The following is a 20,097-nucleotide window of genomic DNA, read 5'->3' on the forward strand; positions in this document are numbered from 1 at the left end:
ATGTAGCACTGTTGTGAAGGCTAGGAAAAACACTGAATTTAAAAGCCAGCTTTTAAATTTGTGCCATCCAGCTACTGCCCTTAACAGAGGTTTGGGGATAAAAGTAGTTAGTATAGAATTTTCCTTTTTCTGGGTTCTAATTCCCCAAGTACTTTCTTGAGCTCAGTATTTATTCCCATTTTACAATAATGTGATTGTAATCCAAATGGGAAAGCCCCAAAGTATAGTTTCTCTAAGTGGATATTGAAATTAATTTGGAAATATGAGAATTTCTTTAGGTGTGCTCTGAGGTTTTGATCAATTCAGTGATCCTATCAATGTGATCTAAAAGTTTATAACAGAAAAGTATTATATACTTCACCTACTTTACTTCTAAAATTCCAATAGTTTATTCAATTATTTAAGCAACGTGTATTCTTTGTTAAATTGGAAATCTTAACTGTATTTGTTTGTTAAAGTTGGGTTAAGGATCTGCTTCTTTGTCATGAAATGATTGTTCAACCATGGTTGTTTTACAAGTGGAGGAAGAAAAACTGGGAAAATTGGGACAAAGACAAAGAAAGAAGAAAGGAATCACAAGCCAAGGGCTCCCAAATTGAAGGGCATTTCTCTTATGGAAAAAAAGACTCACACCTACCCTAGAATGGTTGAATCTTGCTTTCGTGCATCACTGAGAATATCATGTCTTTTAATTCCAACAGAAAACCAAACCCTTGATGACAGAATTCTCGGTGAAGTCCACTATTATTTCCCGTTATGCCTTCACTACGGTTTCCTGCAGAATGCTGAATAGAGCGTCTGAGGACCAGGAAATTGGGTTTCAGATGCAGATCCCAGCCTCAGCTTTCATCACCAACTTCACTATGTAGGTGACACCCTAGTCAGAGACGCTGGAGTGAAGATTTCCACGTGGGGTGGTCAGGGTGAGCCTGAGATGATGTGCGGTCCACAGCCCCTTGGCTGTGAGAATTTATATCCCAGTGGATGGTATATGGGTCAGAAGCTTGATTCCTTCCCTCCCTTCCTTCCTCCTTTCCATGATTTCTTCTTTCATTCCATTCCTCTCTTCTCTCCTTCCTTACTTCCATTCCTCCTTCTTTGCCTCCAACAAATGAGTGCCCACTCTGGGCCAGGTACTCTTCAAGGTGATTGGTCTACTTTTATGAAAAAGACAATGTTGCTCTGCTTCAGAAAGTCCAGTGAGCGAAACAATAAATAAGTAAACAAATCAGTAAAAGAGATAACTTCAGACAGTAGCGAATGCTGTAAAGATGGCAATTCAGATTGAGAGGGGCTCATTTAAGTAGGGAAATCAGGGAGGTGTCTCAGAGGAGGCAGTGTTTACGTTGAGATCTGAGGGATGAAACGGCATGAAACTTTTGATATACTAATAGAGTATATTTCTTCTGAACTAAGAGGTAAAGTTACACAAAATAGGTGTTTGGGTTTAATTTTAGGTCTGGGCAAGATTCAAGTTGGTGAATCTTCATGGAAGTTTCTTTGAGCAGATCTTCTGATTTGTTCCTGGAGAATCACAGAGGCATCATGGGTTGGGTCTTACCATTTGGAAAATTGCCCTAGAATGAAACAAATGATTCAAGGGTAGTGCCTCAGTCTGGAATGCATTCTTTCTGCATATCCGAAAGGCAAATAAAAATATTTTCTAGGGTTGTCGTGGTTATGAGATCCGTGTTTGAATTTGTCTTGGAACTGCGAGCTGGTAATGCAGCTGTCACTTGTATTTCAGGCTTATTGGAGACCAGGTGTATCAGGGAGAAATTACAGAGAAAGCAAAGAGAAATGGTGAGAAGGTGAAAGAGAAAAGGAATAAAACCACAGAAGATTATGGGTGAGTGCCACTTAATGAAGGAATTAAATATCCACTTCAGCAAAGTGTCACATTTTCTATCTCTTTGCCTAGCCCTCTTGTTTTCTTCCCTTCCTTCAAGTAATCTTTTTATTTTTATCATAATGGTAAATAATTAAATATACCTGATTAACAATATAGTAGATAAGGATTTATAATCAAAAGGAACATTTACCACTCCCATTCCCCAGTTCTCACTTCCTAAAAACATCCACTTCTAATGTTTCTGTATTTTTTTTGTAGTTACATCCCTCACTCTAAATATTATGATAGTCTTGCTTTTTAAAAATTTCTTGATAAAAATCAGGCATTATCTGTTGATTCTCTGCTGTGAAGAAAGAGGAGTTAGCATGTTTACAATATTCCCACTTTCCTTTTGCATTCCAAATTTTTACATTATTATTCCTTCTCCTTCCATCAATTTAAGCAGTTATACCTTCTTAGATTAGCCCTACTATCTTTTTTTTTTTTTTGGTGAGGAAAATCGGCCCTGAGCTACTATCCTTTGCCAATCTTCCTCTTTTTGCTGAGGAAGATTAGCTCTGAGCTAACATCTGTGCCCATATTCCTCTATTTTGTATGTGGGATGCTGCCACAGCATGGCTTGATGAGTGGTGTGTAGGTCCACGCCCGGGATCCAAACCTGCAAATCCTGGGCTGCCGAAACAGAGCACGCGAACTGAACGACTATGCCATGGGGCCGGCCCCAGCCCTGCTATCTTAAATGATAATATTTCCTCTTCTTCACTTCACCCCACGTCTCCTTTTCTATCCCCAGTACCCATCTTTTCTTACCTAATCATTTACTTTTGCGTTATCAGAGTTATCAACATTTAAATTCTGATCTGTCGCAATATTTGTATTCTTTGTTTTGTCTACAAACTGAATCTAAACACTGAAAACCAATAAATAGCATTTCCTTTTTAGTGACTACATAAATAACATTAACTGCAGAGCCACCTAGTATACTACGATTCTATTTCCCTCTCTACCAGCCTATTTGAAGAAAAGTGATCTGTTCCCTTCGAAGAAAAATGGTCTTAGTGTCTAGATAAAATGGTGTAGGCTTTATGAGGATTATTTTTTCTTACACTTCATAAATTGTTCAGAATCTTGCTACAGTCTAGTTTAGTTGGATCACAAAACACATTTCTGTTTTTCCTGGAGTTTCTAATTGTCTTTTTTTTTTTAATGAGATACAACTAAATTTCATCACTATTAACATCTAGCAAGACATATCACTCATTTGAAATAGTGACTAAATGAACAGCTATGGCCAAGGTTCTGCAAGCAGTGACATCCATGTCATTGCCAACAGCCATTGGGAGGCATCACTGATTGGGAGACACAAAGAATGGATGTCTCCGGATCAATGGAATACTGTCCTTGCTTTGCAGCCTTGTCACTTAATGTTTACCCTGGGATTTCTTTTCATTGTCTTCTGGGTTGGTTTCATTACATCTTGTATTCTATACCTTCCTCTTTCTTGGTTTTCACCTTCGCTTTGCTGGAGTATATTCTGAAGTAATTTCCTCAGAATGGGTGTGTGAGAGGCAAACTTTCTGACACCTTGATTCATACTTTGACTGTGTAGGGAATTTAAGATTCAGAGTAATTTACCATCCAAACTTTGAAGACACTGCTCCAGTGTCCGATAACACCCGGTATCATGACGATGCATCTAATGTGATCTAAGACCATTCCTTTTACGGGTTTTCTGTACCTGATGTTCTGAAATTTTACAATAGTGGGTTCAGGTGTCAGTCTTTTTTTCCTTCCTTCTGCCTAGCTCTCAGTGAAAATTTTCCATCTTAATACATGTGTCTCTTTCCAGCTCTGGGAAAGAGGAGTGTAGGAAGCCTACCATCTTAGTCATTCCTTCATATATGGACTTGGAAGTCTTCTCTCTGCATTTGTTCCTCCTTCTCACTCCCATTTTGTGGTGTCCTGCTCAACCAGAGCATGCAGTCTTTCTGAGAGTCTGCATTCTCCTTTGCTCCAGTCCCTCCTTACATAGTCTGAGCTGCAGAGTTCTTGCTCTACTGAATTCCCCAAGTCTTCCAGAAACGTGTTGAAATGTCCTACCCACTGATGGTTGCCCCTACCAGTCTTATTCCTTTTGTTTGATCTTTTATTATTCCTTTGATGGTGGGTCCACCATCTTGAATCAGCAAACCTTCATTCCAAGTGCTGAAAGCATTTGGTGGAATGGTTTGTATTTTTATATACTTGACAATCCTTTATTCCTTACCCTTCCCTCTAAACACATCCACCAGACTTTACCAAGTTGTAAAAACCTAATATAGTAGCTATTTTACAGTTAGGTAAAATGTCGGGTTCGTTTGCCATCCCTGCAAAGAGGAGAATGCAATTCACACCTTGACCCCCAAGCTCTCTTTTCCAGCAGTTCACCTATTTCAGGGTCCCCTTTCCCCTTTGCCCCCTTGGGCCTGACTCAGGGAGAGGTAGGAGGGTCAGTAGTCTGTGAGTCCTCTCCCCTTCGGTATTCTTTGAACCTCTGTAACCTTCCTCTAGTGCAGGCCTTTACTTTTCCTCCCAACACTAACTCTCATTTTTCCTTTCTAAGCACTCTCACTGAGAGAGTCTGGCTGGTGTCTCCACCAACCCTGAGCTCGCTTTCCTCTTCCTTCCAGGGAGAAGGGGACGGAAACCTTCAGAGCCTCGGTGGTGATTCCCAGCAAGGACAAAGCCGCCTTCCTCCTCAGTTACGAAGAGCTGCTGCAGAGGCGGCTTGGGAAGTATGAGCACGTGATCAGCGTGCGACCCCAGCAGCTGGTGGGGCGGCTGACGGTGGAAGTGAGTATTCTGGAGAAGTCGGGCATCGCATCACTGGAGGTGCTGCCACTACACAACAGCAGGCAGAAGGGCAGCAGGCGCGGGGAAGGTGAGTGGTGTGGGCTGGACGTGCTCAGATCTTCGGTGGTGGCTTTAGAGGAATCTATGAAGCAGATGGTGCCCCTTCAACAAAGGCCCTGAGAGTTTGCGGGAATCTGAAAGACGGCAACACAACAAAGGCAGTGCCCTGTACAATTTTGGTTTTTTAAAGCCAGGCTCCATCAGGAGATTTAAAAATGTTTAAATCATTTGACACAGGAATCTCACTTCTGGGAATCTAACCTAGTGAAATAGCTAGAATATTGGGAATGTTTATGTATGAACCTGCTTGATGATATTTGTAGTAGGAAAAACATTCCATCATCCTAAATATTCAACCTTACAGACATGATTAGTAAAATATAGTTATAAAAACAATTGAGCGGGGCCGGCCCCATGGCGTAGTGGTTAAGTTTGGCGCTCTGCTTCAGTGGTTTGTGGGTCTGGATCCCAAGTGCGGACCTACACCACTCATCAGCCATGCTGTGGCGGTGACTCACGTACAAAATAGAGGAAGATTGGCACAGATATTAGCTCAGGGCTAATCTTCCTCAAGCAACCATAAAAAAATTCAGCTTGTGGCAGGGGAAAAAAGGACACAATTGTACGTACACTATAATGTTAAATATGTTAACTTTGTTAAATATGAAGCTGACAAAATACTAGAAAGTTATATAAAATAATCATTTTATACTATGGGTGATGAGGTTACAGGGTCGTTTTCAAAAAATCTGTTTCTAAAACATTAAACATTTAACATTAACATAAACATTTAAACAGTGTGTTAGCTTCTTTCTAAAATTAAATAATGAAAACTGTGTACTGTAAATTTGATTTAAGACTTAGACATTTTGGTTCATCAGCAGGACCACTTAGTTTAGGTTTTTCTCAAATTTTAATTTTTAAAATAGCACTCTATTTGTTGAAATGATAAGAAAAATTTCAATATAATCTAATTTTAATTACTATATTAATTTCAACTAATAGTTTATATTAAATATTCACTTGTATTGGGCCTTATTCTAAATACACCAGTAAGGTTTAATATCAAGTTGGATAACAAGACAGACATGTCAAAAAATTGCACTAGTGGGCCAGTGGTGTAGAGTGAAGTTCACATGCTCCGTTTCTGCGGCCCAGGGTTCGCAGTTTCGGATCTGAGCACGTCGCGCCACTTGTCGAGCCATGCTGTGGCGGCGTCCCATATAAAGTAGAGGAAGATGGGCATGGATGTTAGCCCAGGGCCAATGTCCTCTAGCAAAAAGAGGAGGATTGGCATTGGATGTTAGCTCAGGGCTAATCTTCCTCACCAAAGGAAAAAAAAAAAAAGAAAGAAAGAAAAAAAAAAACTGCACCAGGATCAGAATGACAAGATTGCAGAAAATTGCGAAGCTGAGGTCAGGGAAACGCCAAGTGATAAGTGAATATGCGAAGTCTTAATTCAACCCCTGTGACGGCAAGGAGAGTGGGCCATGAATGCTTCTTATACACGGATATTTAGGAAAGAGATTGGAAGGAGAGCAGAGAAATGAGTGGACAAGTGGAATAAGAGAATGTCGTTATTTAACATAATGCAAAGTATATGGAAGAGTAAATAGTATGGAAAATATGCTTTCCTCGCACCAGCACAGTTTAGTGAATGATTCTCCACGTGAGAAGTGGTTTACCCTCAAAGACTGAGTGTGTCCTGGTTCTGTGGTGGACGCAGGTCTTTAGTTGTGTGTTGACTGCCAACACTGAGTTTGAGAGTCTCCATCCAGATCTAATTGGAAAATTAAAAATATCGTCATGGTATCTGACCTTCAGAAATGGCATGAGATACTGTATACCATTCTTATGTCATATAGGCGGCAGTGTGTATCGTTAACGGATTTTAGTTCAGTTATTAACTATAACCTTGGAAAAACTTACCTAGGCCCTATAAGACTCAGCTTGCACATCTGCAAAACAGGAATAACAATGACCTCATAAGATTGTTGGGAAGTGTTAGTGTATGTGACGTGCCTGGCCCAGAGTAAGAGCTAATAATTAAGTATTGTTATTATCGTTATCATCTTATATTTACTTTCTTTCTATGCGAATCTTATCTCCCCTATTAAATCTTAAGTGATTTTGAAGGCAGTTCTGTGTCTGATTAACCTTTGTCTTCTCAAACTATTTAACGTAATGCCTTTTAAACAGTAGGTAGCTAATTAAGTGTCTGCACATTTGAGAAGAAAAGCAAAAATAAAAAATACATACCCAAACTAATAATGAAGAATGTTTTTAAATTTCATTTCTCTCTAATCATAATTTATAGGGAAATTCTCCCGTGTACAACTGTGTGAAGGAAGTATGTTTTCAGGAGGAAGGTTCTTTGGGGGTTGGTAGGATCACAGAGAGGGCAGAGCAGCTGTGTGGTGTGTCCGGGCTGGACCCACCGGGCTCAGTAAATATATGGAGGCCCTCAGTGGGAGATTCCGACAGTTTTCCTGCTGCAGTAATGAAATGTTTGTGTGTTTTGCCTAATTTTCAGAACCACAGTGACTCTGCAGAGATGTGTACCAGTTGAGCTGTGTGTATGTTTGAACGGGGTATGAATTACGATTGTCAGCTATAAAGTTGCTCACTGTTTATCGTCAGGGCCTGTGAGAATCTTGGAGGAATTTTTCCAGACCATTGATCTCTTGGGATCTGTTTGTTTTTAAGAAAATTGTTTTCCTAGCTCTTGTACTAGAGCAGATATTCTGCTTTCCAGAGCATGGAGACTTCACAAACATTTCCCCGAGCCAGCATCCCCTTTTTCCTCCTTATTCTCATCTTTCAGAGCTCAGCTGTCATTCTTCCTGAAAAATGGCAGCCTCAGCAGCGAGAGGCCCAGGATGTGTCTGGACGCTATTGTGTGTTTCCAGAAGCAATCCAGGGTAGAGACCAAACTAGAATTGGGCTTGCATCAGAACGTGAGCTGTAGTTCTGTGGATGTGGACCCAAGCCAGGACATTCCTCTGAGAGATCTGGCTGTGGTTAGAAATCAGACTTCTGGAATTTCTCTAAGCAAATCTCTGACCACTGGACCCATTTTCATTTTTGGGGAAGCAATTCTAGATAAGGATGACTCTGTGTTAGACACTAGACTCAGCACTTGCATGTATTATTATCTCATTCAATTTTTATAACCATCTTAGGGAGCTTTTGTAAAATACTGAGAGGGTGAGTTCAAATTCCAACTCTCTCCCTAGTTGTATAAAAACTTTAAAAAAGGCTAAATGCAATATAACCTACCTTTGCCTAGTTTACCTGTCTGGTGTATCAGGATTGGGCCCACAGCTACTGAATCATAAATTAATGGGATCCTTCACAATGTAAAAGCTAATTCTGTGAGATGCAATTTGGAAGCCAAAGCATTATACTCTCTGGATTATTACAATAGTTAATTCATATATTCAAAACTCATGTAACTCATGGTTCAAAATCTATAAGATTACAAATTGGTATACAGTGAAAGACAAGACTCCCACTCTCTTCTGCCCCCCATCCCCTGTTCCTCTACTCTAAAATATTTTGATGATTTGTGGACCCAGTGGAAAAGAGTATTTGAAATTCAGATTTTCTTCGAATATCCTTGGGATGTGTGATCTTCTGAAGGCTTACACCGAGGTAGATATTCCATCCCTGTGATTGGTTCAAGGCTGATTATTTCACTCTCTCTGTTAAAGTCTCCAACTTCCTGTTGTTCCATGGCACCTAAATTACCATCCTTTCCACGATTCCAGGTTTGTTTTTTTTTTGGCAGAAAATTTTCATTTGTGATGAGATTCCTCATGACTAGAAGTAAAATAAAATAAGATAGCTTGCTGTTTTATTCCTCTGCTTTACATCAGTGGCTCTCAAACTAGCTATACCCGATACTAACCTAGAGAGGGTAAAAAAAGAAATACGGACGGCTGAGTCTTCCCTCAGACTTGAATTAGAATTTATCGGGGTGAGGCCTAGGTAGCTGTTTTTCAGGGAATGATGTTCTAAGAATTTATATGAGAAACTAAAAAATTTATGAGTGCCTTTAACTTGTCTATTTGTAAAGCTAAATAATAATGCTGAATATTTTTTCTACCACTAAACAGGTATGGTACTATGACTTTCATCATTCATCCTTTATATTCTTTGCTTTTTTAAAAAACAACTTTATTGAGGTTTAGTTTATGTAGCATAAAATTTACTCATTTTAAGTGTACAATTCAATGATTTTTAGTATATTTGCAGAGTTGTGCAACCATCATCGCAATCCAATTTTAGAACATCTCTATGACCCCAAAAAGATCCTTGCACCTATTTGCAGTCACTCCCTGTTCCCATCTCAGCCCCAAGCAACCACTAATCCACTTTCTGTCTATAGATTTCAGACAGCTGAATTTTTAAAAGCACCCCTGGTGATTCTGTTGCTCGGTAAATGTTGGGAACTCTTTGGACTTCCCAGGAGAATTTAGGGACCTTAACTATGTCAGGATCTGGACCTACAGAAGCAGCTTTTAAATTAAACAAGATTACTCCTTTAATCTCATGGGGCCCTCAGAATACTCTGACTCTTGACCCTTATTGAAATGTATGTCGTTCCTCTTTTCTACCAACACGTTTTTACTGTTGGATACAGACCAACATAGAATGACTCACACAGTTGGTGGAAAATAACCTCTTCCCATATCCAGCTTCTGCTCATCAACATGGAAACTTGAGTTGGAAAAGTACCAACAGCCATTCCCATGGGGCTGGTGCAGTCTTCCTAATATAGTCTCAAGCTTATTAGACCAGGCAACCCATCTTCTCTTGGAAAAGACAGACATGATCATTCAGTGCATTTCTGGCGCCAAAAGCACTTCTCTACTTTCCTTGATTCCCACCGGGGCTTCCTGCACCTGTGGGAATTGCTCCCTCCTGCTCTTCCCACTGTTCCCCACACCACTCTGAGAGAAGAGGCTCCACCTCTCCAAGCCTGGCTTAGCGTCCACTTTCATCCTGACTGTTTCACACAGCTCCATTGCCTGGCTCAGTGGGTGTTGAGTGTTGGTGCTCCTTAGAATCACCAGGAAAGCTTTTATTAATCTATTGTCCAAGTCTCACTCACGCCAGTTAAATCAGAATCGCCGGAGATGGAAACCAGGTGTTGGTATTTTTGAGAATCCCTAGGCGATTCCATTTTGCAGCAGAGTCTGGATTCTAGATCTTGACTTCTTGTTTTCAAGTATTATTTGGCTTTAGTTCCCACCCATTTGTTCCCTAAGACTCTTTTTCTGGGCTGCTGAGTCCGTCTCCAAGCCTCCCAACTGGAGTTCCTGGATAATCCCAACTCCTCATCTCTGTCATAATTGATGGATTCATAGGCAGTCACCCTAATCTGACATTGAGAGGATATTTTAGTTTCAGGAACCAGGAGACCTTTATAACTGTCTTCATATTCTCTTGGTGTCTTGTTCGTCATTGAGGGCTGCTCAACACTCAAGAACACAGAAGCAAAATGAAGACTATCAGCTTGTGCTCTTAAAAAAAATATGTTCTAAAAAGACAACCTACAGAATGGGAGAAAATATTTGTAAATCATATATCTGGTAAGAGTCTAGTGTCCATAATATATAAAGAAGTCTTACAACTCAACCACAAAAAGATAAACAACCCAAAATTAAGATATGGGCGAAGGACTTAAATAGGCATTTCTCCAAAACAGGTATACAAATGGCCAATAAGCACATGAAAAGATATTCAAGACCGTTAGTCATTAGGGAAATGCAAATCAAAACCACAATGAAATGCCACTTCATATTATAGCCACCAGGGTGGCTATAATAATAACAACAAAAAGGAAAAAAATGGAAAATAAGTTTTGGCAAAGATGTGGAGAAATTGGGACACTTGTACATTGCTGGTGGGCATGTAAAAGGGTGCAGCCATTATGGAAAACAGTTTGGTGGTTCCTCAAAAAGTTAAGCATAGAATTACCATATAATAGAGAAATTACCAGCAATTTCTCTAAGTATCTATGCAAAAGAATGAAAAACAGGTACTCAGATACTTGTATAAGAATGTTCATAGCAGTATTCACAATAGCCAAAAGGTGCCAACAGTCTAAATGTCCATTAATAGATGAATGGATAAACAAACTGTGGTTCTATCCACACAATGGAATATTATTCAGCCACACAAAGGAATGAAGTATTGTTACATGCTGCAACATGGATGGACCTTGAAAACGTTAGGCTAAGTGAAAGAAGCCAGACTCAAAAGGCCACATACTGGATGATTCCACTCTTGTGAAATGTCCGGAATAGATAAGTCTGTAGAGACAGAAAGCAGATTGGTGATTTTGAGGGCTCCCGGAGAGGAAGGAGTGGGGAGTGGCTGCTTAATGGTTACAGAGTTTTTTGTGGGGGTTAATGAAAACGTTTTGGAACTGGAGAGAGGTGGTGGTTGCATAACATTATGAATATACTCAATGCCACTGAATTATACACTTTAAAATGGTCAATTTTATGTTATGTCAATTTTATCTCAAAAACATAAAATGAAAAAAATTACCTTTTAGGTTGTTAGAATCCCACTGCCTCCAAGTGCACTGGAAGTGATGCTTGCTGTGTTCTCCGGCAGTTAGCTGTGCATCCTTCACACACCCGGGAAGGCAGATAATAGGACTAGGTGGAACTCCACTCACGGCTTGCTTTTTAATCCTGTCACTCCTATGTGAGCTTCCTATAAAATCCTGGCCTTCAAATAGTCCTAAGAACCGAGGAAGCTTAATCAGAAAGAAGAGAACCACTCGAGATACAGTTTCACTATCTTTTGTGTTGGAAGATGAGGTTGTTGACACTGCAGAGGTCTTGGAGAACAGGTTAGTGACCCGCCGCACGTCCTGCAAGATCAAGTCACCTCTGACCTGAGACTAGCGTGGTGTCTTGTATTTCAGGAGTTGCCCAGTGAGCGGTGGACTGAATCTGTTTAAAAATCTTACTTATGTTTTTCTTTGTTTGTCTGTTCACCTCATGACTCTGCCTTTTGTTGGGAAGGTTTTCTTAGGATTGTATTCTAGGCACCTAGCATGGGACCCGGCAGGGAATGAGTGCCTACAATGTGTTTGTTAAATGAATTTAGGAATAAATAACTGTTGACAATGAAAATGCTGTTAGGTTTTCAACACATTCCTGGTTTAAGTGGGTTAATTTTCCAGATCTTGAATGTAGCTTCTATTTTGCTGTGGAGGAGGAATTGGGAGACAGAATTTGGTCCAACAAGACTTTGATTACAGAAATCTAGACCGCTTCCGTTGCCAGGATTGTCAGATGAAATACAGGGTGCTCAGTTAAATTTGAATTTCGGATAAACAATATGGCCTATGAAATATCTGGGACATACTTACACCAAAAAATTATTTGTTGTTTATCTGAAATTCAGATTTCATGGAGCATCCTGTCTTTTTATTTGCTAAATCTGGCGGCTCTGCCCTATTAAAGGGCTGCACTGTGACTGATGGTTGACCCCTATTTCCAGTTCCTGGCTGCTGCGTGTTCTTCCCCGGATCCAGTCTCCACTCTGCAGCTGGAAGGGCACGGCCCTGTTTGGCCTCTGTACATTTGCCAGGAAACAATCTGGTTGTTACGGGAGGGTGTCCAGCATTGTTCAGTGCAGAAATTAGTCAGGTATGAATCATTTGGCTCCCTGGTTGGTTTTGTTTTTAATGCCGATATGAGAACCCACAGTATCTTGTTTGTTCTGACATCGGCTGTAGTTTGGTCAGGACCAGCTGTGAGCAGGATGGCTCAGAGAGAGCCAGGAGGGAGGTCTTCTCACTTTGACTTGACCTTGGTGAGCAAGCTACTCTTCTCTGTGAGATTTCACTCTTCGTTTCTTCATTTTTCCTGCTGTCTTAGTGTGTAAGGTGGGATGCCGTCCTGGCAAATGGCATGGTCCACCATAGCTGTGGCCAAAACCAGATGTGGGACCAGCGCATGTGACATGGGTTACCAAGAGCATCTGCCACACCCACCAGAATACTTTCAGGCTGAGACACTTTAGTTCTGTTGAAGGCTCCTCTATCCATCTGTCCAGCCACGTGCCAATGTGTTTAGTCATCTCCGTGTTACATGTTCATCATGCTTGAGCCCCCGCCCTGTTCCTGGCGCTGTGCTGGGTGCCTGAAATCTAAAGATGTCTAAGGTGTTCTCACCGCCTTTGAAGAACTTAGAGTTGGCAATTTTAAAACGTAAAAAAATTTTTGGTTATGGTAAAAAGCACATAACACAAAGTTTACCATCTTAACCATTTCTAAGTGTACAGTTCAGTAGTGTTGAGTTTATTCACATCATTGTGAAGTAGATCTCTAGAACTTTTACATCTTCCCAAACTGAAGCTCTAAATATATCCATTCAACAACAACTCCCCATTCCCCCTCCCCCTAGCCCCTGGCAACCACCATTACATTTTCTGTCTTTATGAATTTGACTACTTTAGATAACTCATATAAGTGGAATCATGCAGTATTTGTCTTTTTGTGACTGGCTTATTTTACTTAGCATAATGTCCTCCAGGTTCATTCATGTTGTGGCATATGACAGGGTTTCCTTCCTTTTTATGACTGAATAATATTCCATTGAGGTGGTCTAGTGGCTAAGATTTGGCGCTCTCACCACTGAGGCCCGGGTTCATTTCCTGGTCAGGAAACCCTACCACCCACCCATCAGTTGTCATATTGTGGCCAATGGTTATTGCTGGGATGCTGAAAGCTGTGCCACTGGGATTTCAAATACCAGCAGGGTCACCCATGGCGGACAGGTTTCAGTGGAGCTTCCAGACTAAGACAGACTAGGAAGAAGGACCTGGCCACTCACTTCCAAAAAAGTTGGCCATGAGAACCCTATGAATAGCAGCAGAGCATTGTCTGATCCAGTGCCTGAAGGTGAGAGGATGGCACAAAAACACTGGGCAGGGTTCTGCTCTGCTGTCCACAGGGTCGTTGGGAGTCGGAATCCACAGCACTGACAACAACAAATATTCCATTGTATGTACAGACCACATTTTGTTTATCCTTTCATCCGTTGATGGACACTTGGGTTGCTTCCACCTCTTGGCTATTGTGAATAGTGCTGCTGTGCACATGGGTGTGCAAATATCTCAAGATCTTGCTTTCAATTCTTTTGGGTATTTACCCAAAAGTGGAATTGCTGGATCATATGGTAGCTCTATTTTAACAGAAATCTCTTAATCTTATCTTCTTTTGCTGCTCTATCACTGTTTTTGGTGGGCTTCCATTCAGTTCATTTTCAAATACTTAGAGCAGCTAGTATTTGAGGTCTTCAATGGACACAAAATGATACCAGGAAGGGGTAATGCGTGTTTTTAGGGGTAACTGCTTTTAGAGTGTGAGGTAGTTCGTGAGGCAATTGTTTTCAATGAAAACGTGATTAGGTTTTCAACACGTTCCTGGTTTAAGTGGGTTAATTTTGCCAGCTCCTATTTTGTTGTGGAGGAGGAATTGGGAGGCAGAATTTGGTCCCACAAGACTTTGGTCACAAAAATCTAGACCACTTCCTTTGCCAGCATTGTCCAATAAAATATACGATGCTCAGTTAAGTTTGAATTTCAGATAAACAATATGGCCCATGCAATATCTGGGACATACTTATACTAAAAAATTATTTGTTTATCTGAAATTCAGATTTCACAGAGTGTCCTGTCTTTTTATTTGCTAAATCTGGCAGTTCTGCCCTATTAAAGGGCTGCATTGTGACTGATGGTTGACCCCCAGCTCCAGTTCCCTGCTGCTCCCTGTTCATAGTTCTAGTTGCGCTTGTTTTCAAGCATAGCATCTCTGGGGAAATCAATCAAATAGGGCAAATTGAGACTCAGTAATATTATTTTAGGAAGAAAGAATATTGAGTGAATAGTGAAGAAAACTAATTCGCTAAGAAATCTGGGCAAATACCACTTAACTATAAAATGATAGAATTGAAGTTGAACTCCTTCAGCTGTAAATTTGCATTATTATTCTATGCTGTATGTTGCTGTCATATCTATTTGATGCTGTTTTCCATAGTACCAAATATCAATATAGGCGAGAAAACCCCCTTCCAATAAGAAAACTATATATAATAGGGGACTTATGAAGGTATTTAACCAAATTCCTTCTCATCTTCATTGCCTCAACTTTACCACTTTTTTTTTTCCTGAGACCTAGTCAGTGTACTTTTTTTATTGAGGTCATAATAGTTTATAACATTGTGAAATATCAGTTGTGAATTATTATTTGTCAGTCACCATATAAATGTGCCCCTTCACCCCTTGTGCCCACCCCTCAACCCCCTGCCCCTCTGTTAACCACTAAATTCTTCTCTTGGTCTGTGTGTTAGTTTATCTTCCACATATGAGTGAAATCATATGGTGTTTGTCTTTCTCTGCCTGGCTTATTTCGCTTAACATAATACCCTCCAGGTCCATCCATGTTGTTGTGAATGGGGTGATTTTGTCTTTTTTTGTGGCTGAGTAGTATTCCATTGTATATATATACCACATCTTCTTTATCCAATCATCAGTCGAGGGACACTTGGGTTGCTTCCACTTCTTGGCTATAGTGAATAATGCTTCAATGAACATAGGGGTGCATAAGCCTCTTTGAATTGTTGATTTCAAGTTCTTTGGATAAATACCCAGTAGTGGGATAGCTGGATCATAGGGTATTTCTATTTTTAATTTTTTGAGGAATCTCCATACTGTTTTGCATAGTGGCTGCACCAGTTTGCATTCCCACCAGCAGTGTATGAGGGTTCCCTTTTCTCCACATCCTCTCCGGCATTTGTTTTTTTGTCTTGGTGATTACAGCCATTCTAACAGGTGTAAGGTGACATCTTAGTGTAGTATTGATTTGCATTTCCCTGATGATTAGTGATGGCCAATGTATTTTTTTTAAATTGAGGTATAATTGACCTACAACATTATATTAGTTTCAGATGTACAACATAATGATTTGATATTTGTATATATTGCAAAATGATCACCACAATAAGTCTAGTTAACATCTATCACCATACAGAGTTACAGAATTTTTTTTCTTGTGATAAGAACTTTTAAGATCTACTTTCTTAGCAACTTTCAAATGTGCAGTACAGCATTACTAACTATAGCTGCCATGCTGTACATTACATCCCCATCACTTTTTCTTTGAATACTCTGCTGATTTGCTTGAATTTTTTCTTTGTTGCTACCATCAAAGGTGATGGCTGCCCTATATTTAAGAAATCTCCCCACTGGAGCCCAGATGAGCAGGTTACATCAACAAACAAAGACAACTTAGCCTCTTTTCCAAGGGGAAATGAGCACGCAGTGTTTGTTTGGAAATCCTTTTGTAAAACCACCAGGTGTTGGCTGCTTTTCTCTGACAGCAGGCAAACCCAAGGCTCACAGGAAACAGAGGCCAGGAATTCCCTCTGTCAATTGACCCAAAGGGGCGTGGCTTCCACCTGACGTCCTTGACTGGTTCTTTGCTCCCAAATCTGTTCACCTTTCGACCTCGTACATAGCAATGGACTTCCTTTTTTTGCCATGTGGTTGTCTAGGAGGGGAATGTTTATTTGTGAATAACATCCGTGTTCCTAGACAAAACCAAGGACATACATTTTGTTCTCTTCACCTCTCACACAAAATATGTGAAGTGCTTTGTCAGTGCAAGATAGAATTGAAGGGGGGAATATTTGATAGCACTTGTATGCGTGGGTCTTCACCTAAAGTAGACTCCTTGGAGAAGTTGGTGAAAGCTATGGACCCTCTCTCCAGAAAAATAATATACATATGCGCTTTCATGCAAAATTCTGTATATAAGTTCAGGGGGCTTTGGGAGGCTACTAACTCCATTATACTTTATAAAGATTGTTCTTTATATAAACCTTCTTGAATTCCCTGTTATGAATGTTCATTATGGCGTGCCTTTTTTTCTCAAAATAATGATTATTTGTTTTTACTAAGCTCTCAGTGGTGTAGAGAAACCTGTTATGGCAAAAACGTAAACTGTGTGTTATCACAGAGTATTTTTTTCTCATGACTTGCCTTTCATCCTAGACAAAGAGTATAAGAAGCTAATGGTGAAGTGGAAGAGGCTGGGCACTAATGTGTATTGAGTGCCTACTGTGTTCCAGGCACCATGCTAGGTTCCTTATATATGTGATGTCGCTTGATTCTGACAATGATTCTACGACTTGGATTTACTCCAATTTAAGATGTAGCTCTGAGCTTCAGAGATATTGTCAGTCATTACAAGTCTGTCTAACTCTAAAGCCTACTTTCTTTGGCGTTATGTGGCTTCTGAAGATCTTCTTGCTCAAAAAAACCAAGGTTTAGACAGGGAGAGAGCACCCTGGGGACGCTGGTGACCTGAGAAGCAGGGAAGAGGCAGTGAGTGGAGGAACAGCAGTCAGTGGCTCTCACCGAGGCCACAGTGGAGGCAGTTGTGTGCCGCTGACGGGCATCTTGCACGAGACCACTGACGTTTGAGTTCAAACAGGAAGATGACATTAGAAGCCTCTACTGCCTCCAATTCAGAGCACTCACCACAGTTCACTCCTACCGCTAACCAAGTGAGCACAAAGGAGAGAAAACCAAGATAAGGAAAAGATGTGGGTTCTCATTAGAAACGGAGGTCAGGTTCTCACTCTTTTGATCTGCCCCCAAACTCTGTCTTGTACTCTTCATTATCTTTAGAACACATCCTGTGACGGCTGAGGGCCCTGCTAATAAAGCTTGTTGTGCTTATGAGTTGTTTGGTGGAGGTCAGCAGTATGAGCCTCAGTTCACAGTAAGGAACAGCTAAATAGTATTATTCTGCTTTGTGATTTTCGTCAGTAACTGTGGGGCAGCCTATAATAACCCCATTGATTAAAAGATCTTTTCCCTCCTCTAATAAAAAGAGGATGTTATTTTCTAGAGATATTACTCTGGAATTTTTCCCAGCAAACTTTTTTTTTGATAGGTAGTGGAAAATTCATTGGGTCACATTGACTGGTACTTAATGGGCGGAAGTCAGCCTCAGGAGCTAGGCTTCTTGGTGAGTAACCATACTGGGAATCAACCCATTCTTTGGGCATATAAAATAAGCCCATTTAGAGAAATCTCATGAATTTTCATCATGAACTAGCAACATCAGAGGTCAGTAGGAAACCAAAATAATAGTAGACTATCCTTTCTCATGGCTTAAATCAAAGAGCCTAGTCAAATGAATTATGAAGAGACAAATTATACTTTTTAATTCTCAGGGCTTTCATTCAACCATGAATGGTATTAATTCAGGGTAGTTGTAAAGAGCATTTCAACGAGAGAGATTTAAAACAAGAAAAAGTAGGTACATGCTGACTCTGAAGAGAGTCAGATCTAATATAGAATTTTAAAGTTATAGATAATCTAGTGCCACCTAATTACATACAGCAAAGGCGCATGACCATTGTCTCTGGGTAGAAAACAGAGTCACCTGGAAGCCTTTTTAAAATACAAATTTCCGGGTCCCACCTTCAGGGTTTCTGATTCAGAGTTTCTGGGGTGAGCCCAAGACTTTGTATTTCTAGCAAGTTCCCAGGTGATGCTGAGGCTGCTGGTCCGAGACCACATCATGAGAACTGCTCTGCAGCATCCCTGCAGGTAAGTGATTCATCCAGGGTTCGCTCATTAAATACCAGATGAGTTGTGGAAGCTGCCTCCGCCAACAGGACATCTTTCTTAGAGCTTACTGATGCTGCATGAAAAGTGCCTCCAGTAACTCTCTCCCTCATCCTAATTCCGCCAGCTGGAATCACTCTGAATACACCTAACCCCCATAGAAATACCTAGATGATCAGACTTATCCTAAGGAAAATAACAGATAGGGGTCCGTTCTGCAAATTATATTATGTCCCTTGCCAGGGAACGCTTCTTCGATCTATTCTGCTAGGCAACTCCCTGTGAGTTTAAATTTTTAAAAAATTGGAATATACACAGAATAAAGTATATAAATCTTATGTGTACAGCTTGATGAATTTTCACATACGTATCCACCTATACAACTACTTCCGGGTCACACCACCTCAAAAGATTCCTTTATACTCTTCCCCAGTCAGTACTCACCCCCGAAGGTAACCACTGTTCTGTCTCCATTGCCAGGGGTGAGTTGTGCTTGCTCTTGAGCTCTATGTAAACGGAAGCATGAGAATACACTCTTTTGTATCTTATGTTTTCACTCCGAATGACTATGAGAGTCAACCATGTTGTAAATAGCGGTTCTTTCCTTTTCGTTGCATGCAGTCTTACAAGCATTTCATTGCATGTAGTATTTCTTTGCAAGTTTGACGTGTTGTATTGTCTTATATTTCATTCCCTGGCACTTTGTCTATTTTGTATGCATTTAAGGTTCATAGTAATATTGGCTAGCATGACTGCTTACTATGAATCAGAACAGCGCTAAGTACATTACATCACTTAATCTTTTCAATAGTGTCACTTTGGTAGACCAGTAATCCATTTTACAGATGAGATAACCAAGGCTCAGTAATTTGCCCAGAGTCTCATAGATAATAAGAGGTAGAGCCCATGTTGAATGCAGGTCCTTCTGACTCATTCATGATCCTGAGTTCTTAGCGGGTGTATTATTATCGTGTCTCTCACTCTTGGTGCTTTACCAATAATCACCAATGAGAGATTGACTCTGGAGAACATGCAGTTTCCTTCTATTTCAAGGACCTTTCCATTTTCAGCCTCTTTTCCTTCCTCCTGTCTAATGGTTCTAACCCATCATCAACCACACTGGTGAACTGGAGGCTGGCACTTGTCAATGTGCCATCGAGATTTTCCCAGCTCCTTCTTCAGATGAGAAGATCTGTGGGAAACATGTTACCTTTCGTACAACTGTCTTTCTACGAGAATGAACTTTCCTATTTGCTAGCTCTCTGGTCACTCCCGAAATTCTTGCCCTTGATAAGTGCAAATAATAGAAGAATCAGGTCTGCCCTGTGGTTCCTGTTAAGGTTACACCTAAAATGTCTCTGAAAAATAATTGTCTGTTCTGTTGAAGGGAATGTTTGAACTTCCTTTGACTTTAGTGTCTAATAAACCCTTAGCAGAAGGAAGTTTATTTTTAAATACAAATTACCATGGGCAAATTATGCCTTGTTTCCTTTTTTATTTTGCTCATTAGGGATGGAAAATTGCTGGTCAGGTTACTCCGCAGTGTCAACTTGAATAGATTTAGAAAGATAATCAGATGCTTTGCAGCAGGTTTAAGCCTGGCTTTGATTCAGTATTTGGATAAAAATTCTCCACATATGCTGATGCTTCCAAATTCTCCATTTTATTTCCATATTCTTCAT

At 40.4% G+C, this 20,097-nt stretch overlaps 1 protein-coding gene across 1 annotated transcript in view; it reads left to right on the forward strand.

Annotated features, from left to right (window-relative positions):
• ITIH5 (inter-alpha-trypsin inhibitor heavy chain 5) overlaps nucleotides 1-20,097 on the forward strand; it is an 80,841-nt gene that overhangs the window by 21,476 nt on the left and 39,268 nt on the right. Inside the window, exons 3-5 of the mRNA XM_004425382.3 lie at nucleotides 702-865; nucleotides 1,748-1,849; nucleotides 4,522-4,772. Of these exons, the coding sequence (XP_004425439.1) occupies nucleotides 702-865; nucleotides 1,748-1,849; nucleotides 4,522-4,772 (517 nt within the window). The remainder of the gene's footprint in view (nucleotides 1-701; nucleotides 866-1,747; nucleotides 1,850-4,521; nucleotides 4,773-20,097) is intronic.

This window comes from Ceratotherium simum, chromosome 32 (genome assembly GCF_057802395.1).
Source record: "Ceratotherium simum simum isolate JZ-2026a chromosome 32, ASM5780239v1, whole genome shotgun sequence".
Classification (NCBI taxonomy): domain Eukaryota; kingdom Metazoa; phylum Chordata; class Mammalia; order Perissodactyla; family Rhinocerotidae; genus Ceratotherium; species Ceratotherium simum.